General features: G+C 43.3%; 1 protein-coding gene across 2 annotated transcripts; it reads left to right on the top strand.

Annotated features, from left to right (window-relative positions):
- The first annotated feature begins 18 nt into the window (after positions 1 to 18).
- SRD5A3 (steroid 5 alpha-reductase 3) lies at positions 19 to 17161 on the top strand. 2 transcript variants are annotated; one of them, XM_033425406.2, is made up of 5 exons: positions 19 to 350; positions 7638 to 7780; positions 9577 to 9774; positions 13150 to 13284; positions 16488 to 17161. In XM_033425406.2, exons 1-5 carry the CDS (start codon positions 130 to 132, stop codon positions 16646 to 16648), a joined length of 858 nt encoding a protein of 285 aa, XP_033281297.1. In that variant the 5' UTR covers positions 19 to 129; the 3' UTR covers positions 16649 to 17161. The 2 variants fall into 2 exon arrangements, with proteins under 2 accessions (XP_033281297.1, XP_004268310.1); XM_004268262.4 differs by lacking the exon at positions 16488 to 17161 and adding an exon at positions 14354 to 14932 and having other exon boundaries at positions 22 to 350.
- Positions 17162 to 27225: the final 10064 nt, after the last annotated feature.

The following is a 27225-nucleotide window of genomic DNA, read 5'->3' as shown; positions in this document are numbered from 1 at the left end:
CGCGACCCAGCCCTGCGCTGCGTCACCCACGTCCCGCCCGGCTGAGCCCGGCGCGCCGCGCTCGAGTGGCCGTTCCTCCGCCAACGGGTGGCGAGGGCCCGGGGAGCGTGGACGCCGGGTGCGCCGGCCATGGCTCCCTGGGCGGGGGCCGAACTCTCGGCGCTGAATCCGCTGCGTGCCGTGTGGCTCACGCTGGCCGCGGCCTTCCTGCTGACCCTACTGCTGCAGCTCGTGCCGTCCGGCCTGCTTCCGGGCTGCGCGCTCTTCCAGGACCTGATCCGCTATGGAAAAACCAAGGAAGGGGGGCCGTCGCGACCGGCCGCCTGTCGGGCCTTTGATGTCCCCAAGAGGTAACTGCGCCCGGGCGCGAGTCCTGGCTGCCTAGACGCGGAGAGCCGGGGGCGCCCCGCTCGAGCAGCCGGTAGGGGGCAGCAGAGGTGGGCGCGGGGCTGGCGGGGCCGGCGCGGACCGGCCCGGGAGGCCCAGGCGGGTTCCTCGACGCGGCGCAACGCCGGCCCGCCCTCCGGCTCTGCCCGCGTCCGCTGCGTGGAGCTGGGGGCTGAATGCCGCGAGTGTCCGTCGACACCGAGGGTGCTGAGCCGCGCGCACCTTCCGGGGTGCAGGAACGTGAACTTCTGGCCGCACGTAGCCTTTCCTTCGGGGTAAATGGCAGCGCTTCCCAATTTAGGCCCGGTCACCAGGCGGTAAATTAAAGTTTCCCAAAATTCTCCTGTTTCCCCTCTCCTGCACTCTAGGGGCTCATAAGCTAACTTGAGGTCGCCGGAACTCACTAAAAATGAAGGCAGGCCCTCCTTTCGCGCCTCTGTGTCCCGTATTTGTTTCCCAACTCTAAACAGTTAGGATGAAGGGTGAGACGCGGGTCACCAACTGGCGCCCACCTCCTTCGATCGCACTGACGCTCCTTACCCGCATCTCGGCAGGTGCCCCTGGAGAAATGTTCCCCAAGATGGCACATTTTAGGCAAGCCTGGTCCCTAAGCCCCATTTGACTTTCAGCAGATTTCATAACTAAGTTCAACGAGAGATTAAATCGTTAGGACTTCAATAGAATTCTTTCAGAAATTGTAAGGCTTGTTATAGTTTCGGTTTTTGTTTGCTTTTCTTTAAATTCAGAACATTACCGGGAAGAGTCAGCCAAACACTGCTAGACGGTAGGAATATAGCAGTGGCTTTTCTTGGAGATACAGCCTAAGTTGGCGTTTAGGAAGGAATCTGGAGAAATGTGATAGGGTTTCTGATGTATTAAAACACCTTGGTTCTCCCTTAAACCTCGCATAGGCGGTGCCCCAGGTCTGCAGACAAGAAAGAGTCTAAATAAACTTGGCTTCCCACTTTTGACTGTTGCAGAAATATTCATCAGGTATTAACACTGAGAAGCGAGCACTAGGTCATTCTGAGGAAATGTAACGGGAATGAGGCTCTGGGAAGTAGACGATTCACACACAGTGATTAAACCTCCTATTTCTTAGAAGCTCTTTGTAAGCTAAAATTTCCGGTCATCCTATTTTTCATCAGGTTTTGAGTGTAGTACTTTTCTATTTCATAGCAGGAACATTCCTAGATTGTCATTTTTTTAGTGTTACAAGGTGAAGAAAAAAATTCTTTTGAGAGTGTGAGTTCTAACAATTTATTTTCTGAATTTTAAAAAAGGTACTACTGTTTCTGGAGTAGAGGGCACATTTCAAATCATTCCCTGCACTTACCTCTTTGGCACCCATACCCTACCTGTTACTACTCCGGTCTGTCGTTATATTTGACGGCCAAGAAACAAATTTTGTACCTTTCCCTTACTCTTTACTACAAAATTGGTACTCTTTGGGCTCCTTGTAACTTCTGCTATATTATGAAATAATTTATGTGTTTTTCTTCTTCCAGAATTCTAGAACGGACCCTTCCATGGTGTTTTGTTTGGTCTTTTTTCTAAATTTAAACTAAAATTTCTTTTCATACTAGAGAAGGTGCAGCAAATCCAGGCCAGTCATGAAAGGCAAAAATGTCTAGATGCTATATTTAAATATTTTTCCTTGTTCAGAATTCAGTAGTACTCTTAAAGGTGAAAATAAGCTTGTAATTTTTACACTTAGAAATAGGCAGCTGTATATCACGTTTCTGCACCCAAGAGCTTAGGTGAATTTGTTTGGGATTATTTTTTCCTAAAGAGGAAAGAATTAAACCTTAATTGAATTCATGGAATGTTGATTCCATTACCCCTGCCTGGTAGTTTTTTGTTTTTTTTTTTAAATTAAGGTGATAGTTGCTTTTCTTGTTTTCTTTTGGTTCCTGGAGTTTTGTTTTTTGTGTTTTTTTAATTTTTAAAAATAATTTATTTATTTTATTTATTTATTTTTGGCTGCATTGGGTCTTCGTTGCTGCGGGCAGGCTTTCTCTAGTTGTGGCTACTCTTCGTTGAGGTGCGCAGGCTTCTCACTGCAATGGCTTCTCTTGTTGCGGAGCACAGTCTCTAGGCCTGCGGGCTTCAGTAGTTGTGGCATGCGGGTTCAGTAGTTGTCGCTTGCGGGCTCTAGAGCACAGGCTCAGTAGTTGTGGCACATGGGCTTAGTTGCTCCACGGCATGTGGAATCTTCCCGAACCAGGGCTCGAACCCATGTCCCCTGCATTGGCAGGTGGATTCTTAACCACTGTGCCACCAGGGAAGCACTTCCTGGAGTTTTGATTTCCCAGAAAGTCTGAATAAATACATGACCTCGAACGTGAATCACAGTGCTCTTGACTTGCATAGTGTATATGGAAGTACTTCTGTTTCTAATATTTCAAAATGTTATAGAAACATTGCAATTGAATTGAGCTGTAGAGACAAAGAGAACCATCCAGACTTTCCCTCCTAGGGTTCAGGGGTCCTAACCCGCAGTCCAGGGGATCTGTGGATAGAATTTGGGGCAAATTGGATTGGAAAAAATTACATCTTTATTTCACTAACCTCTAGCTGAAATTTGGCACTTTAATGATGAGTGTAATCAACAAACCACAGTAGAATTAGCAATTCCTGCAATTTTGTGACAAGTTTTTTAATGTTATATTAAAAATATTGAGGAGACCTCAAAACATTATTTTCACTATAAGAATACTGTATTATCCTCCACTATATCTTGTTATTTAATACATTAATTAAGAAGCACATATATTACAAATGTTTCTTAGTGGTTGTGTTACCTATATTTCAGCATAATTGGTTTCGTTTATCCCTATGTCTTTTAGGCATGTAGCCTTCACCAGACTGCCAAAGGAGTGCATGATGGAAGAAAAATGTCAGGAATCCCTGCTCTAGACTGTAAACTCCATATGTTTACATTTGTCTTGTTTGTTACCATATCCCAGGCTCAATGCCTGATAATAATAAGGTCCTCGATCAATGTTTTGAATGAATCAAAAAAAAAAAAAGGTTTTAGCTTTAATTGGTTTGTTGATTAACTTGACTGCTTTCTCTGAGAGTAACTTTGGATGTGGTACCTTCTCTTTCATTCATTTATTTAACCATTGTTTATAGAGTACTTACTATTGCCAGGAGCTATTCTAGGTTCCTTGGAGCCTTTGTTTTTGTAAAACGGTAAATATGTAAACAAATCTTGTAAAACAAGCAAAATAATTTCAGATGGTAGTAAGTGCTTCACAGGAAATCCAGCCTGGTTACTTGATAATGAGCAAGATGGGGTTGCCGATGACAACACTAGAAAGGATGATCAGAAAGGGGCAGGGCAGGAGATGAGTTCATTTTGGGAGGCCAGGACAGACAGCAGGCCTTACAGACCATAGTGGAGATTAGATTTTATTCTGAGTGTGTGGAAAGCAGCTTTAGGATGGGGAAGGGGGCATGGCATTATGTGATTTATGTTTGAGAGGATGACTAGCCATTGTGTGGAGAAGACTGGGTAAGAGGCCGTTAAGGGTGCTCCAGGCAAGAGGTGGTGGTATGGTCTAGAGTGTTAGCATAATAGCACCTGTTCCTCATACAGGTGGTTATGACATTAAAGCACATGGCACAGGGCCAGGCACCTCGTCAGAACTCAGGAACCATTGGTTTCCTTCCTTAATTAAACCTATGACTCCCCTAACTGGTCCTGGGATCAGTTCTTGCGATCAGCAAGTAGTGTTAGATCAGATATCTCCTGTCCCAGAACCATCTAGTGGCTTCCAGCTCACTCCCAGGAAGAGCCCAAGACCCTGTACAGTCTTGTCCCCACCACCTCACTGAGATCCTATCGTTTGCCCCCCGTGTGGCACCAATCCAGTTTTCTGGGTCTCTCTGCTTGTTTTCTGTCCCCTCAGGGCCTTTGCCCTGTAGAGGCCTTTCCTCTACCTGGAAAGCTCTTCCCCCAAATAGCCAGATGGTTTATGCCCTCACTTCCTATAATTCTGCTCAGGTATAACCTTCTCAACGAGGCCTGCCCTACCCACCCTGTTTAAAAGTATAATACTACCATCCCCAGCACTTCTTCGTCTCTTCCCAGCTTTAGTTTTCTTGTTAGCAATTATCACCTACTGACATGGTGTAAATTTTACTTCTGTGTGTAACTGTGAGTATAAGCTCCATGAGGGCAGGAACTGTTGTCTTTTGTGTTCATTGCTTTATCCCCAGAGCCTAGAGCAGTCCCTGGCTTATACTAAGCACCAAAATGTTTGTTAAGTCAGAGGAGTGCTTGCTCGGTGCCCAGCCCTGAGCTACCATAAGGGTCCCCATATCCCTGCTCCCAGGGGTTCACTTCAGTTAAGCAAAGTGCCAAGGGGGGAAAAAGAGGGAGAGCATCTAGAAGAGAAGGAAGGAGAGTTTTCAGATCTGCTTTTGAGGCTAGAGCTGGGTCTTTTCAAAAAACAGATGTAACCACGAATTAAGAGTAGGACACGTTTCCTGTAGCAGGAAATAAGGCAAGCAAAACAAGAGATAGAATGTGCAAAATGTAGGAATAAGAAAAACAATCTGCCTGTGAATCAAAACCCCATGGCACAAGTAGGGCACAGCAAAATGTGGCTTAGCATCTTATATCAAACATTCTTGAGTAATTTGGTTGACTTATGGTTTGGTATAAATTGGTACATGTAACATAGGGCTGGAAAAGCAGGTTCCGGCAAGTCTAGATCACATGAATAGGAGCACAGCCGTGTGATTTTAACTTCAGAGTCATCAGGGCTGAGTGTGGAGCCAAACACTGCCACTTACTGCATGACCTTGGATAAGTAACTTAACCTTCTGAGCCTTAGTTTTCTCAGCTGCCACATGTAAATATAATGCAAACTTGACAGGATTGTTGGGAAGATGAAATGAAATACTCTTTAACTGGTCTCCCCACAACTGGACGAGGCTCTTTCCTTACCAGGGGGATTTTTTTTAACTTAAAAAAGACCAAAATGAATGAACAATGCTCTCTCTCTTTTTTTCTTTTGATTGTGATATAATATACATGACATACCATTTTCCACTTTAACCCTTTTTGCGTGTACAGCTCATTGGCTTTAAGTACATTCACATTGTTGTGCAGCCATCACCACTGTCATCATCTCCAGAACTTTTCCATCAGCCAGAAGGATTTTTAAAACGTAAAGTATTACTTCAGGTTGCTGTGTTCAGATGCCTTCCCATCCCACTTAAAAGCCAGTGTCCTGGGCTTTCCTGGTGGCACAGTGGTTGAGAGTCCGCCTGCTGATGCAGGGGACACGGTCCGGGAAGCTCCCACATGCCTCAGAGCAGCTGGGCCCGTGGACCATGGCCGCTGAGCCTGCGCGTCCGGAGCCTGTGCTCCGCAACGGGAGAGGCCACAACAGTGAGAGGCCTGCGTATCGCAAAAAAAAAAAAAGCCAGTGTCCTTACAGGGCCCTGTAGGGTCTGCCCTTGCTTTTCATGCCCTAGCACCCTCCACACATGTGTCCTTTGTTGTGCCTCAGGGCCTTCGTGGTGGTTGTTTCCTCTGCCTAGAACATTCTTTGCTCAGAAATTCACAAAGGTTATTCATTCTAGCCAAGTGTCACTTCCAGAGAGGCCATCCTTGACCACTCACCCAGAATAGCCTCCCCTCTGCACCGTCTCTGTTCCCTCACCCAGCACTGGGCTAGATGTCTACAGGTTCCTTTGCTGACTGTCTGCTGAAAGATAAACTTCATCACGGCAGCCACCTGCTCAGTTTGCTCCCTGCTGCGTCTCCAGCTCCAAGAACATCACCTAGCATGTTTTAAGTGCTCAGTAAATTGTTTTGAAAACATGAAGTAGGTAAAGCGGCTGAAAGTTGCTTCTCAGAAGCTGGCCCTTCCCCTTTCCATGGGAGCCTGCAGAGCACCTTGCAGCTGCCATTCTGCTCTGCTGGCTCAGACCAGACCTGGGCTCAGTTCTAGGAAGTGTGTCTTACGGAAGACCCTGGAAGGCAACCAAAGGCCAGGGGCCCAGGGTGGGGACGAGGGGGTAGACTTGACACTCATGCATGAACTTTGCAGGAAACTAAGCTCTTGAGCCTAGAGAAGATCTGAATCCAGAATAACAGGACATCTCAGAGAGGACAGATCTGGTGATAGAATTTGTAACAGTAGTGGGGAGAATAAGTGGGTTGCTATGGAATGGTCAGCTTAGATCAGTGTTTGTCAGACGGGTTGTGGGCATAGTCTGGGGGACTGTGAGGTCTGGTACATACAAGCATACTCTGAATCAACTGGAAGAGGAGTCTCTGAATCTATGTGTAATCCTATTGACTCCAGGCTGTCTTACTGCATCACAGATTAATGAGACAAGGAGGGCTTAATATAAATGTGATGCATTGAAGACCAGGGAAGGCCAGGTGACCTCCAGGCACCCTGCCGTGTCAGAAAGATTTTGCATTGATTTGATTAAAGAAAAATAGTAGAGGTATAGGTAAAGAGACCTCAAAAACGCATGTTAGGCCCTCGTGCCATATTAGGTGATTCCTTTGCAGGAAACCAGCATAATCTTTCATGTTAAATTGACATTGCTAATTTCAACTTTTATTGGTTTTGTGGTTTTATTTATTTCATTCGTTACTGTGTTGATTGCAAAATATGTTTTGTATTTGTATGAGAGCGGTACCCATCAGGAGTTGATAGCTAGTTTTATGAGTTAATATTTGTCATGTTATTATAAAAGTAATTTAGATCAACACAATTTAAGAAAACACTGAATCAGAAGACCTTTAAGGTTTCTTGCAACCCTGAGAACCTGTGATTGTGCAAATCTTGTGTAACAGTTGTACGGCTATTGCAGCAATATCACTCGAGATTTAGAAATCTTCCACAGATTTGGCTAGTGTTAGCACAATCTGGGCTGTCTCTGCCAGGCCCTGGGGCCCCTATTTTTGAGTTTGAGCCCAATCCTGTTACCTGAAGATAAGAGAGAGCTAATTAACCCTGCATCTAAGTTTAACAAGGTCATTCATGTTCTTGTTGACTTTAGGAAGCCTCTTTTTCTTATTAGTTAACCAGTCCCATCGTTTGAAAGGAAATTTCAAAAATCTGAACATCTGTAGGATTCAGGTTCTATTAAAAAAGCAAAGCTATACTTGCGGAATGGAGGAAAGAGGATAGGGAAACTAAAAATAGTCTTCCTGTATAAAGGCTTAAAGTGGATCCACTCTGATTATTACCTAACTTGTTTTCCCTCCGCAGGTATTTTTCTCACTTCTATATCATCTCAGTGCTGTGGAATGGCTTCCTGCTTTGGAGCCTTACTCAGTCTCTGTTTGTGGGAGCACCTTTTCCAAACTGGCTTCATCATTTACTCAGAATTCTTGGGGCTGCGCAATTCCGAGGTAACAACTCCTCTGGCTAATACCAACCATTGTATCCTGTTCCTGTCTCTCCTGCCTGCAGGGAGGTGTTCTCGGTATTTCATAGCCACTCTCAGCTTCTTGGCGGGGCTGGGAAGTGAAGGGTGGGGCAGAAAGGGTTCCGCGTGGATCACAGCCAGATGGCCAAGGGGAAGGCCCCAAGTCCTTCACTGAGATCATGGCAGAGCTGAGAGTCAGCTCTTCATCCCTGATTTCCCAGCAAGTGCTGTGCTGAACAGGACTGGCTGTTCTCCCTCTGATATTTTTAGTACTTTAGGATCCCTCAGGTTTGCCTTGAAACATTTATCATATATATAGTTCCAACCACAATCATGCCTCTGGACTCCAGAAATTTGATAGAAAATTACTTTTTGATCACAGGTTAAAAATGTTTGTTATGCTGTGAGGCTTTGGTTATATAAAAAAAAATGACTAAATAGTTGTTGATCAGATGATTACAAAATAGCATTTAAATTTGCCTCACTGTGCCTTGAATAAAGGATACACAGAACAATTTAAAAGGTAAGGAATTGAAGGTGAAAACCATAAAGTGGCCTCAATTAATATCAGGCATCAGGAGAGGGGCAGAATTAGAAACAAATTGTTCTGGTGCTATCTCTGTCCTTTGTTCCAGCAGCCAAACCGCTGGCTTCCTAGGAACAGTCCTTTTCTGTATAACCAGAGGAACTTGTTGCAAAAGATGACGGAAAGAAAAAGCTATGCAGATCCTACTTGGGAGGGAAAGATACCTCGGTGAATCCCACTTCACCCATTAAAACTTTACCTCTTCATTTGCTTACTGGGGGGGCTGGCTGGGTTCTGATATTTGAAGGGTGGTTGTGAGGAGTTGTATTTGGTTGTTTGTTTTATCCTATTCCTGAAGAGTTAGAACTAGATTTCACTATATTTAAATGAGAAAAGCAGGCAAAGCCAATCTGTGTGATAGAAGTCTCCATAGAGCGTACCCGTGGGAGGGTGCGGGGAGGGGCAGTGCCTGGAGGGGAGCACGAGGTGCTGGTTGTGTTCTGTTTCTTGATGTAGGGGCTGGTCGTATGGGTGGGATGGGCTGGTGTACTTCGCAAAAATTCATTAGGCTGTGTCCTTATTGTATTTTTATGTGTGTGATAACATTTTTAAAAAACATCTAGATTTTATGTCATTTTAAAAACCAGCATTTCTTCTGACTTCTCTTGAGGCAGAGGGCTGAGAGGCAGATAGGAAGATAGATCTCAAGTCTCACAGTCCCCCAGAAGTATAATTTCTTTTTTTTTTTTTAATACGGAAAGAAATGCATAACTCTTCCTGTCTCTGTTCCCATCCCCCTTTCTGCTTCCGTATATGCCTGTGTCTCTTCTCCCCCCTGACCTCAGGGATCCCACCAGGAGTCCTTGCTCAGAGGTCATCCAGGAACTCTTCCTGACTATCTTCAGATGGGGATTAGTGCCAGGGACCAGAGACCATGGAGTTTGGGTTCTGAGAGCATGGATCCCTTCACAGCCATGTAACCCAGAAGGCTTTCACATCACAGCGTAGAGTCAGGAGACCCGAGTCTGTCTCAGCTCTGTCACCAGCTTACTGTGTAACCTTGAGCCAAATGCCTTGACTTCACTTGGCTTACTCCCTCATTGCCAAACAAAGGAGGTGTTAGGCTGGATGATATCTAGGGCCCCTTCCAAGCTCTGATCTTGTTTAATACCCTGTTTAACAGTAGGGGAAATCATAACTTTGGATTGGTCCTGGAGAGAGAGATGCTGAGTGTGTTCCGTTCTGAATTGTAGGGGGTGAGCTCGCGCTGTCTGCGTTCTTAGTGCTAGTGTTTCTGTGGCTACACAGCCTACGAAGACTCTTCGAGTGCTTCTATGTCAGTGTCTTCTCCAATGCCATGATTCACGTCGTGCAGTACTGTTTTGGACTTGTCTACTATGTCCTTGTTGGCCTAACTGTGTTGAGCCAAGTGCCAATGGACGGCAGGAATGGTGAGTGGTTGCTGGGGTCTGTCAGCTGAGTCACTGGGTATATGAGGGACTCTGGGTGAAGCATTCCACCAAGCATTATGGAAGTTAGAAAGTAGGAGTTCACTTCGCATTTGAGGAGTTTGGGCTCTAATTGTAGCTTTAAAAAGTCAGCATGCCCAAGGGTGCCTAGCAGATGCACATCACAACCATAACTGCTAAAACCTGAGAGATACCAATGTAAGCAGCAATGCCTTCAGTAAAGAGAATAAAGTGCAAAGTCTTCAGGAGGCCTGGTTTAGGGATGAAGAAGTGGGATGTGGGTTTTCCATCAGTGGGATTGAAGTCAGTGAACTTCTGTGGAGTTAGTCTGGAAAGGAAGAGGCAGTGTGGTCAAGAGTAGAACAGGAAGCAGGGGAACACACTGGAACAGGAGAAAGGGTCAGCAAGCCAAGCTGCCTCACCAAAGCCTCATCATCCAGGGGTGGAGGGGTGAGGGATGAGGGTGGGGAAGGGAAAGTTGTTGTGCAGGGTGAACTCATGGAATACCAGAGGAGGAAAGGGTGGCCTGAGCTCATGGTGAATAGTTGGGATTTGAAGAGGAGGTAGGGAGCCATTTTGTTGCCATCTCGTTCTTGTGATTGTTCCCGTTGTAACAAAGCTTATTTCAAGTGAGGCAGCCTGAGCGGAGAGGACAAAAGAGCACTGTGGTAAATCAAAATTGTGCCTTAACACTTCTGAGCTCTCACTAGCCAGGAAGAGGGAAGCAAAATCATGACTTTGTTTATGAGGAGGAAATGAAATGTGATTTGGGGGATGGGGGAGAGGGAGGATTGGATATCTGACATATCTGACCATGGTTTTTGTAAAAACAGTGCATGCTTATCATAAAGAATTCAAGTCATTTTGGGTGATGGAAATGAGTTTTCTAGTGCTGAGCTTAACTTCATCTCGCATCCTTGGTATCCGTCAACCCACACGCTCTAGGGTAGGTCCTTCACAGCTGTTTTCTCTAAGCCCAAGTCTCCCTGTTTCCTAAAGCTGCCCTATCCCTCCTTGTAAATTGAGCCCATGGTCTGGATACTTCCAGTACTCAGTGAGTGAGCTCTCTCCTCAGGTTTGATTTCAGTGTCAAGTGCCCCTTGATTGGCCTCTCTCTCTGTTGCTGTAGGACAGCCCGTGGCCTCCATGGCGCAAGGAACGATTTTAAAGTATGACTTATTGACGCTCTTTCTCAATTCCTGAGTTGTTTATTGGCTCCAGCCACTCAGTTAGCATCTCTCCATCTAATTTCTCTGAACGTAAGTCAGTTTTTCCTCCCTGAGCTTTCGGCTGTGGCATCCTTGTGCCTCCCATGTCATGGTTTGAGCCGTCATTCCTGGAGAACAGTCCGAGGTTTTTACCCAAAGGAGCTTTCCAAAGCACTTTGGTAACCCACTAGCTTGCAGTCTGTTAGCATTACATATCCTGGAGTTTCCTCTGCTGGCTGGACCCCAACTTCCACCTTCCTTCCTGTATAAGAAGTCAAGGAAAGGCTGCTGAGACACCCACAAAATAGCTTGTAGACACTCCTTTCTGAAGTTTTCTGAAACTTGTGTTTCACTTACCTGTCCTTCAGGAGATCATCTGGGACAGTATGGGGAGGACTGGTTTCAGGAATTCATTGGAAGAGAACACTGGGGCATTTGCCAGCTGCAGAGTCTGATAGAAATGACAGGGGCTTGGGCCTCAGATGGGCCTGAGTCTGAATTCTGGCTTATTAACATCTCAGAGCCTCAGAACCTTCATCTGGAATTAGGGACATACACTGATTTCAGAGGGTTCTTGTGAAAGTGGAAAGAAAGTGTATCTGTAAACTACCCATATCTTCACATCTCCTTGCCTTCAGAATCTAGAGGGTCCACCCCCAGTCACTCTCCATTACATTGTTCTGTTGTTTTTTCTTCAGAGTACCATCTGTACCTTAAATTATCTTGGTTATTGATTTTTTTACTCGTTTCATCTCTTGCTACTAGAGTGTGAGTTCATGAGGACTGGGACCTCACCTGACTTACCCACTGCTTTATCCCTTGTGAGAGATGCCACACTCAGTAGACACTCAATAAGGAACGAATGAATAAATGAATAACTAAATACTACACAGATTAGACTCTCAGTAAATAGCCTTCCTCCTGCCTCCCCTTTCCTGTATCAAAACTTCCTCTTAAAATTTTTTTTTCTCTCATAGGTAATTTCTCTGCCTTTAGAGTAGGTGACTTGGCTGTAACATGAACTCTCAGACACTTGCTTCAACTTTTAATCCTGTGGTGACTTGCTCTTATAGCCCTCTGATTTAAAACTATTTTTCATATTCTGTTTATTTTTAACTTATAAAAATATAACTATTTAGTTAAATGGCTAAACTTAGTCAACATTAAGAGACTATGGTAGACTGTTTAGAGAAAGCAAGTTTTTAAAAGAAATTAACACAATTAGATTTTGGTGGACTGTCATTAGTCATTAGCTGTCAGCTGAGTCCTGCCTCCAGGTACCCATATGGAATAGCTTGACCCTTGGTTCTCCTAGCTGAATCAGCTTTGTAGGGGCTCCCTCTTGGCTGCAGAGCCTCTGGCTCTTCCCCGTTGTCAATGGACAGCTTTGTTTTTTCAGTCAAATCCCTGACTAGCCTCACTGCTTCCTGCTGAACATAGGGAAGTCCTTAATTTGTTTTTCTAATGCCAGTCCTTAGAAAACCTGCATTCTTCACGTCTTCTTGGTAGCTGGAGAAGAAAGAAGATGAAACTTTTGAGTGTTTCTACTCCTGAAACGAAATCTCTCTGACTAGATTCTCTCTAATCAGAAAGGGATACTGTTTTGGTCTTTATCTTGCAGTTTCCATTTCTCCTCTTTTTGAGAAGTTCCACTGTTAGCCTTTACTTCCAGTGATTTTCTTCACTGGCCAGAGCCAGTCAAGTCAGCATTAAAGGTTTCCTTAGAAATGGCTTGGGATGAGATCCTTTAGGAAGTGTTTTTCTGACGGACTGTAAGAAAGAGGACATAAAACCAGGCTTAGAAATAAAAATGCTAAGTAGTCTCACCACACAAGAGTGCATCACAAGAGTGGGAGACAGAGCTGACCCCTGTGCTTGAAGCACTTGAAGAAGGAGCAAGAGAATGTGTTGATATGGAATTCTCTGCCAGGGGCCCCTGAAGCTGCCCCTGGCTGAGGAGCACACCTCCCTCATCCACAGGGATGCTGTTCTCCCCTCTGTACTTGGGAAATTATAGCAGGATGATTTTCCAGTCGTGAAGAACAGAATAAGTAGGTAATGGTGTTCTACTGATTATATGATTGTTTTAATGCTCTGAGCCTCTGAAATTTTTCAGAGTTGGCTAATAAGTTAATTCTTATTTCTGTAGTCTACGTGATAGGGAAAAATCTCTTGATGCAAGCTCGGTGGTTCCATATCCTCGGAATGATGATGTTCATCTGGTCATCTGTCCATCAGTATAAGTGTCACGTCATTCTCGGCAATCTCAGGAAAAATAAAGCAGGTGAGATATCTTTTAGAACCACTGCATGTGGATTTTAGCCCTCAGAAGTTAGATGTACATATTACTTCTCTCTTTTCTTTCCTGCCCTAATTAGTTGACTAATCTATCAAATGCTCTTTTTTTTTTTTTTTTTCTTGCGGTACGCAGGCCTCCCCCGTTGCGGAGCACAGGCTCCGCGCAGGCTCAGCGGCCATGGCTCACGGGCCCAGCCGCTCCGCGGCATGTGGGATCTTCCCGGACCGGGGCATGAACCCGCGTCCTCTGCATCGGCAGGCGGACTCTCAACCATTGCACTACCAGGGAAGCCCTCCAATGCTCATTTTTGACAAGACTCTCTGGGTCTTGATCTTCCCATCTGTAAAATGAGAGCATTTTACTGAAAGACCTCCCTGACACCATCTAGCCCTGACATTCTGCAACTCTATTCTGTGCCCACATTTTGGGGCCTACACTGCATATATGTGTCTAACCAGCATGTGAGCCCTAGTATTACTGTGCCGAGTTAGTATCATTCCAGCTAAAGCAAAAAAACCTTGACTCTTTAGTTAACTTATGTTGACTTATCACAGTTACAGTTTTTATTAGACTTTTTGAAATATTAAAAATGGAATAGTACTATTCAGCGTTTATCAAGTGCTTATTTTGTGCCAGCCCTGTTCTGAGTGCTTTATATGTAACTTCACAGTACTCGCTTTAGGCGGGTACAGTCTTATCCTCATTTTTTAGATGAGGAAAGAGAGGCACAGAGAGGTTAAGTAACTTATCTAAAGTTAAACAGCTTGTAAGTGGCAAAGCTAGGATTTGAACTCATGCAGTCTGACTCTGGTGTCTGAGTTCTTAATAGCTTGGAGGATTGTTGGAGAAACTTATTTACAGTTGTTAGTATAACCTCAGCATGTGACTTTTTAATATGTAGTAGAATGACAATGGAGGTGTGACAGGATGGTGGTTTGTACAGGTCTGTGACACCTTTTTCTAAATGAGTTTTATAAATTATTTGGAGGGTGAAGTGGTAAAACTTCGTTTTGGCAACTTCAAATGTTCAGGGTATCTTCTTTTTCCATTTCAGGAGTGGTCATTCACTGTAACCACCGAATCCCTTTTGGAGACTGGTTTGAATACGTTTCTTCCCCTAACTACTTGGCAGAGCTGATGATCTACATTTCCATGGCTGTCACCTTTGGTTTCCACAACTTAACTTGGTGGCTCGTGGTAACATATGTCTTCTTCAGCCAGGCCCTGTCTGCTTTCCTCAGCCACAAATTCTACAAAAGCAAATTCGTCTCCTACCCGAAGCACAGGAAAGCTTTCCTACCATTTCTGTTTTAAGATAATCTCAGTTATGAGGAATGCACACCAGGTGACAGTTCCAATTCCCAAGGACAACGAAGTCTAGAGACCAAAGTACAATTTCTGTAGAACTGTTTAAAACTCTCTGGTCCATTTCTGTTACCAGAAGTCTTCAGTGCATGAGCAAAGCAATACCACTCAAGAAAATGAGTCTTGGGACTTCCTTGGCAGTCCAATGGTTGAGGCTCCGCACTTCCACTGCAGGGGGCATGGGTTCGATCCCTGGTTGGGGAACTAAGATCTCACTTGCTGCTCAGCGTGGCAAAATAAATAAAATTTTTTTAAACAATGGAAGAAATTGAGTCTTCAGAGAAGAAATACTTCTGGCAGACCTGGGAGTGCTATGTCTGCTTTCTAAGATGCTTTATGAAAGCAACCAAATGCTAAAAAGTAGATGAGACTCTTCCAAGCTGCTTCAAAAACAGACTAATCAAGAATATACAAACAGCTTCAAACAAACACACACACAGTGGAAGAGATAAGGTCATCTGTGGCTTTGTTTTTGCTACAGACAAATTAACTAGACTACACAATAAGCAATATAGCAGATGCTCAGTAACTGCTTGTTGCATATCAGTCAAAGCTGAATAGCCTTTGAAAATAACAACAATGTATAATTTCACACCAATGGATTCTGGGAAAAGTGAGTTGATTGAAGTTAGCTTATACTTATTACCACAAAGATTTCCAGCTATGTAACCATCAATAGTCATTTCCCCCTCAAATCATAGCCTAACAAAGTTTGAAACCTCTTTTATTTAGTATTTTTTTGACATCCCTTTCTAGGGAATACCTTAAAAGTGTAAGCATCTGAAATAAAATATTTTTATATTTATGCATAAAAAACCCTCATGAATGGAACTGACTTGCACTCGGTATTGGATAGTGCTGTAACCTCATTCATATGTAGTTATTCAAATTGGATTAATGTCTGCCTGAGTGTATTTTAACTAATAGAATGAATCTGAAGATATTTAAAAATGAAGTTTACACTTAAGATAGCTTATGTTAAAGAAAATATCCATGATTAAATCAAGGGGATATAACTGCATGGTGTGAAAGTAGAAAATAATACTATAGCCTGAGCAACACAGTAAAAAACTGCACATTCGTGCAGCATAAGATTTACTGGCTTACTGGCTGAGGTATTAACTTTATTTCTTTTACACAGATATCTTCTTATAGTCTACTAGGTACTAAAGTTTTGCACTAAGATGTACCATGCTATGGGGGAAAGCACCTCATTATTAACCAGACACGCATGGAAGGCACAGTCTAAGAATATCCTCCCAACCTGCATCTCTGCAGTAGTAAACCGAAGCTGGTAAACAGATTCTTTTTAACCCAACTTTCAATGTATGTACATCAGCACATTTTCTAAAGTGCTTAGATTTCTGAAGTAGCATTTTCTCCCCAATAATCAAATACCACTTCCATCAGCTATTCCATCTAATAAATGACATAGTCATTTCATTTATCATTTAGATTTGCCATCCTCAGGACCGGGACTCAGGAACAAAACTTTCTACACCAGAAATGTAAAGCATATTGCATTTTGGTCTTAATTGCCACACAAATGGCATAAATAATTTTAGCATATTATTTGGGGAGAAAAATGTATTTTGCTTTAGCATACGGTTTTATACTAGGTTAGACTAGGAATTTGTCTGCTATTCTGGAATTTCATTGTACTTTTAAGTAAAATAATGAGCATTCCCTGTGAAGAAGCCTGTCGGGCCCTGAGAGAGGGTTCCCAGTCAGCTCTGTGCTCCCCATGTTCTTGCCATCCTTCTCATGCTTCTCCTGTCTTCTACTCTCCCTCCCCCTTCCTTGCCCAAACATTGCGTTTCTAGGTGACGACAGAAAAGGAAGTAGTGATGTCCTCAAAGAGGCTCCGAACAAAGTTGTGTGGTCTTTGATGAAAGCTCAGCCGTGGAGAATAATTGAGAATTGTGCTTGCAAGATCACAGTCAACGTTGCTCTTTGTGCTGGTAAAAAGAGTCCATGTGCCTAAAGGGAGAACACCAGAGAGAGTCTGCAGATTCTTCACATGGATAATCCAGAAATAGCTTGGGGCTGGAGATTCTTGGTTTTCCTATTGGCTTAGTTGAATAGCTTTACTCTTTAATTCTCTGTTACTATTAAGTTCGGAAAATGTTACTGAACTACCTCATGACAGCATTCCCTGGATTAGCTACTGCCTAGAAAAGTGTACTGAAAATAGCCTTTGTTTTTAAGTCTCCAAGTTGTAGCGCATCCTCTATACTAACATTTGCTTTCAGTAGCATGGATTATTTTGTCTCCACAAAGCTTTGTTCTGTATTGTGTTTTTAATTGAATGAGTGGTTATTGCTAGAATTCCTATCCCAAAAAAAAGCCTTTGCCGGTACTTTTATATGAAGCTTAATGGATAGTTTAAGGAGACTGTAAACATTTGCATAACTGAAGTTACCTGAAAATTCAAAGACCATTGATAAGTAACATATCTCAAAATGAACTGTTGTATTAAAGGTCTTAAAATAGTAAATGAGCAAGTAGAAATTTTTTACACCTATCTAAGCAATTTCTGCCCACTCGCTTACATTGCTTATCAGAAAAAAAAATATTCAGCTGATATTTATCAGTGTCTTACATTAGTCTAAGATTTTTCTGATAAATGGACAAGAAACAGTGGAGGTGGCAGTGATCCCTAAGTAATTCACGTGATGCATACTTCATCATTTTTCTCAAATACCAATGATCTAGAAAGCCATGTATCGGTTTGGGGGAAACAGAGAGCTACTCTATGCACATAATATCAGGTCTCTTCCTTCAAAAAGACTCTGAACACTTGAAATGCTTAGAGGACAAAAGAACACAAGAGATTTCTCTACAGAAAGACATATCTGCCTCCTGAGCCTAGCCCTCTGGGTAAAGCCTCATAGCACATGTGCAGTTTTTATCAGGGCTCCTTGGTCTACATAGCGTCTTTCTGTGAATTAGGTAAGTCGTTACTCTAGAACATCCCCACAAGAGCAGGGCATGAACCTTTGTGGACACAAAAGGCAGCTGGTGATAGGACTGCAGCTCAGTGAGCGGAGCTTGAGCTGTATCTCAGCCCACTCACCCTTCAGCCTGCGGTCCTTTGTGCAGTGCGCAGACTGCACAACCTTCCAGAGAGACCCTGCTCATCATGCTGCCTGTCTGTCTGCAGATTCTGTTCACTCTTGAAGAAAACAAAACTTGATTTCATGGAATCATCTCATTGAGAAAGACCATAAGAATTAAACTAGGAGAAGGGGAAGTAAGCACTCTATGCAAAACATCTCTGCTTCCACACACTAAAAGAGGAGTCTAGTGGTTAACAGGTAAGTGACCCTCAAACAGTAGAATGTCTGTCCAGATGCTAGGATGCTGGCCCCAAGTAGAGAGAATATTTTGCTTCTCTGATTACCAGCTCCTGTCTTCCCAGCTTATTGTTCTAGTACAGCAACTCCAAGTCTTTCCACCCCATTGGGACCTCCAGTCTGTCAATAGAACGTAGTCCTTCACCTTTTCTAAGTCATGTCTCCTTACCCTGCTTAAGTGAATCACTCTAATCATTCTTTGTATATATCCCCAATTCTCTTGCCGCCCCACATTGCTTCTTCCTGGTGGTTTAACCAAGGCACACCCCTGGTTAAATTCAACCCTCCCTCCTTGGTGTGTGCACCTATGCAACTGAACTGTGGCTGGAGAAATACAGTCCACCAACATCCCCCTTCGAATTAATGGCCGTTAACCTCAAGTGGTGTTCACTGCTGCAGTCGTACTAAACTTCCCCAGTCCATTCACTCTCCCATTCTGCTGACTGTGTCACATCCCTGTCCTCAGGAAAATGAAGCCGCTGGAAGACAGCTTCCACCGTTACCACCACTGCCTCCACCCACCTAAGCATTTGCCCGTTTATGTTGTCCGCCCTCGTTACTGTTGAAGGATACTTTCTTTTTAAAAGAGGATGTATAATCATGATTCTCACACAAATATAAAATGAGCGCATGCCAAAGATTTTATTGAACTCATAATGAAGGAACTAGTAAGATGTTAGAACCAGTATCAAGAGTCTGCTGCTTACAAAGTTGCAAAATAGCTCAAAGACGAGGTGCAGATATCCTGAGGAGTGTGCTGGACAGGGCACCAGTAATATTTTTTGCTAATTTCCAGGTCATTTGCAGTTTTTTCCTGAGACTAAACAATCTCTCTGGGTTTCTACTCAAAGCTAGGCCCTCTACTTGGGCACTAGAGTCTACCTAAGGACATTGGTTAGCCATTCTTCCTCCTACTAAATCAGCAAAGTTTTGCCATTTCTCAATTTTCCCATCAGCAGAAAAATACCTTTTTAACACCTAACCCCATTGCCCTCACCACCTGATTTTTCTGGTGGCTTTGCAGCAAAACTAGAAAGAGTTATTTTGTTCTTACTAGCTCCAGTTCTTTTTCTCTCACTGCCAAACCCATTCCAGTCACTCTCCAGACCTCACGACTCAACTGACACTGCTCTTGAAAGTCCATGCTAAATCCAGCGGTCACTTCTCAGTATTCATACCAGCACAGCAGCGGTGGTCTGCCACTTCACCTTGATACACTTCCTTTAATTGACTCCAAGACTCCACACACTCCGAGTTTTCCCCCTACTTCCCTGACTATTCCTTCCCAGGTTTCTCTACAATTCCTTCTCTCTATCCTGACTTCTGAATGTAGGAATATGCCAATTCCCAGTTTTTGGTCCCTTGATCCCTCAATCTTTAGATGGTGATCTCATACAGTCTCATGACTTTAAATACTATTTGTATACTGACAACTTCTAAATATATATATCCAGCCTAAACATCATTCCCCGACTCTAGACTCATATGTCCAATTTCCTGCGTAATGTCTCTACTTGGTGTGTAATAGATATCTCGATAGATGTGATTAAATGTGAATTTCTGATTTTCCTCATCCCCACACCTGATCCTCCTACAGTCTTCCCATTTCTTTATTACTCAAACTGAAAATGATGAGGTCTTCCTTGACTCTTCTCTTTCTCTCATGCCCCGCAGACCAATCTGTGGTTCTACATCCAGAAGTCATCCCTGTTACATTGACTCTATGAGCTACCATCTTGATTTTAGCCACCATCATTTCTTGCCTAATTTACTGCCCCAGACTCATAATTGGTGTCCTAGCTTTCTCCCTTATTCTCTACAGCTGCTTCTCAGCACAAGCCAGAGTGATCTTTCAGAAACGTAGATCATGCCACTACTCTCTCAAAACCCTGCAACAGCTCCCAATTTCTCTCAGATCAAGGCCAAAGTTAACTCTAATAACCTGCTAGCTTCCCATATGATCTGACCCGCAGTCATCTCCCTTATCTCATATCCTATTCTTACCCTCATTCCCTCTTCCTACACACTGGCTCCCTTGCTGTTCCGTATCCGCCGTGCTCCTATTTTAGGGCCTTTGCACTGGCTGTTTCTTCTGCCTAGAGTGCTCCTCCTCCAGAGGGCCACGTGGCTGACCCCCGTGCCCCCTTTAAGTCGGATCATCTGCTGCTGTGTAATGACGTACTCCAAATCTTAGCAGCATAAAACAGCAAACGTCTCTCGTAGTTTCTGTGGGTCAGGATTTCAGGTACAACTTAGCCGGGTGCCTCTGCCTCAAGAATTCACTGCAGTCAAGGTGTCACCAGGGCTGAGGTCCCATCAGTAAGTTTTATTGTTGTTGTTGTTGTTTTATATAAGAGGGACATAGGCTGTTATTAACCCAGATGAATGTTATTTGTACTCCCTGGATCGCATCCTCTGGAATGTGTGGTAATTTAGAATTGGAAGTGCCTGATAGTATCAGGGTGTGTCAGTATGAATAAGTAACATCTGAGTGTGCCATTTTGGCATGCATACTAATAAATTTTACTCATTCATAGAGTGTAGACTTATCAAGATTGACAGGAATTTTGAGCTGTGGATAGACCTTAACACTGGTTAGTAGAGGTTGGCCAAGGGCCTGGCTGTCTGTAGACTGAGCACTTATTGCAACTGCCCTGCAGAATCCAGGCCTATCTTCCATTTTCATGACTCAACAAGGTCTGTTTTTATTACCCTAAATTCAAACTTATACAGTAAGTGAAACAAGGAAGCCCCCAAGGCAAGTACTTGTGCTACTTGGTGGAGCAGCACCCTGACTTGCCTACTACAGAAGACAGTTTTTAATAAAAAGTTACAGGCAGAATTACAGACTTTGCTCCTTGCCTTCATCTCCCACTTGCTGATTAGATTTCCCTAGTCAGCAGTCTTTCATCGTTAGGTCTAAGACAATATTTACAAAATCACGTTTGGAAACTCTGGGTAAAGAATAATGCCATCTTAATCTTGGGTCTGGAAAAGAATTAAGTCCCCTCAGGAAACAAAGGAGAAAAAAAATGGAAATCAATTATGAGATTCTCTTTAAGTCCAGGGAAAGGCAGAAGGATTCCCGCCAAACTTAGGAAGTTTACATACAGGCACATTTAGAGAATCGCTACAGGAAACACAATGCTTACTAACAATATTCCTCCTCCTGGATCAGACAATCAGATCAGAGTTTTTTACACCGACTTTGATCAGGTTAGTGACTTACATAAAAAGATCATCTATCTGTGGCCAGGTCTTTAGATGTTACCCCTCTGAAAACAGAAGAATAGCAATTTATCTATTCAACCAAATTTATTTAATATCTGCTATATCCAAAGCACGGAGGTAGGCTCTGTGGTGCGTACCGGGTTATATAAGACACGATTCTTGCTCTCAATAAGTACACATTTCAGTATGAGGATGACACAGATTTATCAACAACCTATTTCCTTAAGTTAAAGACATGGAGGGAATCCGTCAGTTTCATCATTTCCCTACCACCTCATGTTTTTCCAGTTCAAATCCTGACACTTGACAGACTATGCAACCATATGCAGCTTCGCAAGCGTGTGAGCCGTGCAGTCTCACAGGGCCCTTCTCTCAGAAGGACCCCACGCTTGGTTTAATCCTCTGCTGTTCCTGTCTTGAAATTCTTAATAATTTTATTTTTGAACTTGTGTTTGGTAAGTGAAGTCTGATAGGACAATGGAACATGCACGTGAACAGTGGAAACATGACCAGAGGTTATGCTTGCACGTGCGCAGAGGGCTCGGGCAGTGCAGGCAACCCAGCATGCACACACACGCCTCCGAGGAGCTTGCCGCAGCCGGGCAGGTTCCTGAGCCTGCACGGCAGTGGGGATGGTGGCGGCAACAGCAGAAGCGGAGGCAACAGCTGTGGCAGCCCTGGCTCGACAGGTGGGAAGGGGCTCTGCACGGGGGCAGCACCAGGACCTGCAGTGGGAAGCCAGCTTGCAAGTCCCTGTCATCCGCACAAATGAACTCATCAGCCTGACCCTGGGACAGGAACTGCTGGCACTCAGGCAGCAGACTTTATCAGTAAATTAGTACAAAATACATGAACAGGGCTTCCCTGGTGGCGCAGTGGTTGAGAGTCCGCCTGCCGATGCAGGGGACACGGGTTCGTGCCCCAGTCCAGGAAGATGCCACATGCTGCGGAGTGGCTGGGCCCGTGAGCCATGGCCACTGAGCCTGCACGTCCGGAGCCTGTGCTCCGCAACGGGAGAGGCCACAACAGTGAGAGGCCCACGTACCACAAAAAACAAAAACAAAAAATACATGAACATTGCAATAAAGCCTATCAGGGAATTATTAGAATTCTTAAAGGATTTAGAATCTCTAGTTTTGAAAACTGCTGCAACATGGTGAAGCAAATAACCACACATATAGAAATAGAAATTAAATATAAAGATCATCATATTCTACAGAAAAGAACACTAGAAAGATGTGGTACATATATAGTGGAATATTACTCAGCCATTAAAAAGAATGAAATTTTGCCATTTCAACAACATGGATGGACTTGGAGGGTATTATACCTAATGGAATAAGTCAGAGAGAGACAAATACTGTGTGTTATCACTTATATGTGGAATCTAAAACAAATGAATATAACAAAACAGAAACAGACTTGCAGATACAGAGAGCAAACTAGTGGTTACTGCTGGGGAGAGAGGTAGGAGGAAAGGCAATATAGGGGTAGGGGATTAAGAGGTACAAACTACTAGGTATAACGTAAGATACAAGGATGTAATATACAGCACAGGGAATATAGCCAGTATTTTACAATAACTTTATACAGATTATAACTATAAAGACATCGAATGACTATGTTGTACACCCAAAACTAATGTTATTGAAATCAACTATACGTCAGTTTTTAAAAAACACTATTTTCATTTGAAGGTCTGAATGAACCAATTGTTAAAGAGGAAGGCAATTAAATCTTTTTCCTTGTAATTGAAGCTACGACAACAGAAAGCATAAACAGGACTTTTGATTTATACTCAAACCATAAAGTCACCAGTTGCTTGTACGACCTCCACAAGTTTCAGGAAACATTTCCCCATGTCTGAGGAAACATTAAAATGCCATTATATAAATTTATACTTAAATTCAGACTTACATAAAATGTATTCATGTGAAAAATCTGTTTAGAAAAATAATTCCACAAGAATCAACACTAGAATAGACTAGAACTACTAAAATTTGTATCTCAAAATGTTATTAGAAATTTATCTGTGTTGTCACAGCCTATAAAATTTTCTTAACAGTTGCATCAGCAGAAAGATCCTTTTCAGAATGCAAATGGTCATAACTTGTGATCTTGCATTTGCCAAGAGTGACTGATACTTCTTTCAGTCATATCTCGTGGGAAAAAAAACTATGTGAAATGAATTTCTTACCTGTTGAAAATGAAAATAAAATGACAAGTATAAATCTTAATTTGCAGACAGGTGAGCCAGAAAAATTTTCATGATCAAGATATCACATTAATATACTGTTGTTGTTTATGGCATTATATAGAATGTTGACCCCCCCAAATATATTTTTGCAATTTTTAAGTTCACCGAGTTACCCGTTTATCACCATTACCCCTATTACACTAGTACCTTTAGCTGCACTTTTTTCCCTGCTTTTGAACAGGGGTCCTACATTTTCATTCTGCACTGGGCCCAGCAAATTATGTAGCCAGCCCTGGTCAGGTCAGAGAATGACAAATTTTCATCGTAAGCCATTATTGAAGACAGTTTGTGCTATGAATGCTTAAGAAGTATAGAAAAGAGCAAGATATGTAAGAAAATGCATGTTCTTTTTTCTTCTTTTTTTTTTTTTTTGCGGTACATGGGCCTCTCACTGTTGTGGTCTCCCCCGTTGCAGAGCACAGGCTCCGGACGCGCAGGCTCAGCGGCCATGGCTCACGGGCCCAGCCGCTCTGCAGCATGTGGTATCTTCCCGGACCGGGGCACGAACCCGTGTCCCCTGCATCGGCAGGCGGACTCTCAACCACTGCGCCACCAGGGAAGCCCAAGAAAATGCATGTTTTAACGTGTTCCATACAAAAATCTATCAGCTGGTAGGCATTTTACCTATGTTAAGAGTAAAATAATGTAATACTATGGGCCAGAGTGCAGAATTTGGCATAAGGAAAAATCTGTATTTGATCCAAATCGGACGTCACAAAAGAACAGTTGGGGACAATGCCTCCAATGGGTTGGCATCCTGATTAAAATTATAGTGTTTGCCATCCAAAGCATGAGATTAACAGGGATAAACATCCATTCAAATGAGGGTCAAACTCATACTTTATAAGCAGTAAGTCGGTCAGATCGTCCTGTCAGCATTCTGTGACTTTCAAGGACGAAGAGCTGTTTTTCCCAAAACCAGAGAAATGGCACCACAGTATGGGCCCTCCCCTTCTAGGATTCTTCAGAACTGACGACTTCTGGTGAACTTTACCATAGATACAAAATCACCGTAGAGATGACTTACATTTGAAAATGAAACATCAGGGGAAAGCATTTAAACCAGATAAACCAAATTTGCTTCCCGTAAGGCTAACAAAAAAGATCCACTTCATTAAAATTATTTTTGTGAGATGATTGTTACATAAAACAACTTTAAAAGAAGATGCACATTTACCCAAAACAAATTTAGTTCTGTCTTTCTGATTTAATGAAGTTATGGATTTCTAAGTGATATAATTTGTGTATCAATGCTTTTAATGGGTCACATTTCTAGTACCTATAATGTTAAAATAGACTGAGAAAAGCTGCAAGCATGTACAGAATTACAGAGAAAGGCATCATAAACAATGTTTACAAAATTAGGAAAAACGAGCGCAATACATATAAAAATGAGAAAATAAATACTCATATAAAGCCCTCTTACAAATTAGTGACAAAATAACTGCAGCAGGCCTCAGTTTTCTAGGCCGACTGTATTATCAAAGTTAGATTTGAAAGACAAAAGCAAGTTTAAAAGAACTGTTTGAGGAGAGTGTGGAAAAGAGTGGCATTCCTCTGTCTGGGTGGTCCTCAGGGAATACAGTGGCTGGTGGTTTGGCTTTATTAGCCAAAATGCCCTGCCTGCCCCCTCCCTCAGCCCGCCCTACTCTCCCTAAACCACTAGCACCAGAAAGCTTGGAATTTACAGTGAAAATAATTTAATGAGCTAGAACAAGGTCAAAGAGAAAAGGATGTTGTTTATCAGATACCATCAACACAGCGGCAAAAACAAAAATAAAAACAGAAACACACATACACAAAAACCTGAGATTAGCTATTTATCTAGGTATAGTCTCCCGGAAAGGGTGGGACTGCAGGCCTCTTGTTATCATACATGTGTGATTCCAGCTGTGTGGAGGGTATATGGGGTTGTTATATTCTAGGGCTATAAAGAACAGAGCTCCTTGCTCTAGTGTAGGGAAAGGATTGCAAACGGGCAGGCTGAAGCCCAAATCAGTCTCATGGGTGTTATTTTGCCAGCACAGTTTTGAACATTTTTTAATGAGCGCCTGTGATGGTTAGTTTTACGTGTCAATTTAGCTAGGCTATGGTGCTCAATGGCTTGTTCAAACACTAATCTAGATGTTGCTTGTGAAGATGTTTCGTAGGTGTGATTAACATCTGTAATTAGTTTACCTTAAGTAAAGGAAATTGCCCTCAGTAATGAGCGTGGCTTTCATCTGATAAATCGAAGTCCTTGAAAGCAAAATCTGAGGTTTCCTGGAGAAGGAATTATGCTCGAGGACTGCAATATAAAAATGTTGCCTGAGCTTCCAGCCTGCTGGCCTGCCCTAAGCATTTCAGACTTGCCAGCCCCCACAATCACCTGAGCCAATTCCTTAAAATAAGCGTCTTTCTCTGTACACACACACACACACACACACACACACACACACACACACACACACGTAACTGCAAGGGAAGTTGGGAAAAGTGACATTGCAGTTAACAGTGGCCATGCAGCTAGGTTCTAGCCAATAAGATGTAAGCAGATGTGCTTTGTGCCAGCTTCCTTAAAAGACACGTATCCTGTGGCCCTTCTTTTTCCAGCCAGTCCTCTATCCTGCTGTCTGGACCAGGCCGTTAGAGCTCTAGCAGCTATACTGGGTCATAAAGGTAAAGGCCACACCCTAGGAATGATAGAGCAGAAGGCTGGAAGGAACCTGGATCCCTGATCCCTTAGGACCTACTACATTAGTTCTGAACTGCCTCTCACAAAGGAAAACCTTCTTATCTAATTCATACTAGATGGTGTTTTGGATTTTCTGTTACATTTAGTGGAAGGTAATCCTAGTTTAAAAATGAGAAAATATCACATAAAAATTCTAATCCATGGCTTCTCCCTTGACCATTTGGAGTATCTGATAAACCTGGGGTCATGCTCCTCATTTTAGCAACAGCCTAGGGCAGGATAATGGATGCTCACCTGCTTTAGACAGAGCTGGAGACCCCATCAGTTTCTTTTCCTCTGTTTAAGTTCCTGAAGGCATTTGAGCTTGCTGTTCCCTGACATAGATGATGGGGTTTTACTTCTGTGTGATAGGCCCTTGCACAAACTTATTCTGTCCTCTCAGGCTGTTTCTCCAGCTACTTTTTTTGGAGAATAGGAAGGATGGAAAATCATGGATGCCAACCTTATAGCTTAGTCTTTCCTCTCTGCATCATTTGCAGCAGGAGCATTCCCAAGTTGGTGTGGTCCACAAAGGAAGATGTGTCTGATGCAGGTGGAAACAGGCCTTCCTCTGCCATTTGAGATACTGCCTCATAGTCCTATAGGCCTGCCCACGGGAGGAGTGGGACAGGTCTCAGTGTGTGCAGACTTCTCATGGTGGGGAAGCTCTACTCAAGGCTTGGGAGGAGGGATACAGAGAGTCTTCCACTCCATGGCTGCAACAGTCTTCTCATTTTAAAGACCTTCATTTAGTCTAATGAATTTGTACTCCTGTAGTCCACATAATTTTGATCCAGTTTCTCACTAATATACTCAAGTTTTATTTTAGTGAAAGTGTATCACCCACCCCCACCCAGTTTCCAGCCATCTTTGCCCTTTATAGCGTCACCAAACTTCCTGCATTGACTTGACATGGCCTAAGAGGATTCCCCCTAATTTGGGGGAGGGGATGGAGGTTGGAGGCCCGGTTGCTGTCAGACCTAAATGGACCTGGGAGGAGAGAT

This window comes from Orcinus orca, chromosome 4 (assembly GCF_937001465.1).
Source record: "Orcinus orca chromosome 4, mOrcOrc1.1, whole genome shotgun sequence".
Lineage (NCBI taxonomy): Eukaryota > Metazoa > Chordata > Mammalia > Artiodactyla > Delphinidae > Orcinus > Orcinus orca.
This window is presented reverse-complemented; position numbering and strand designations above follow the sequence as displayed.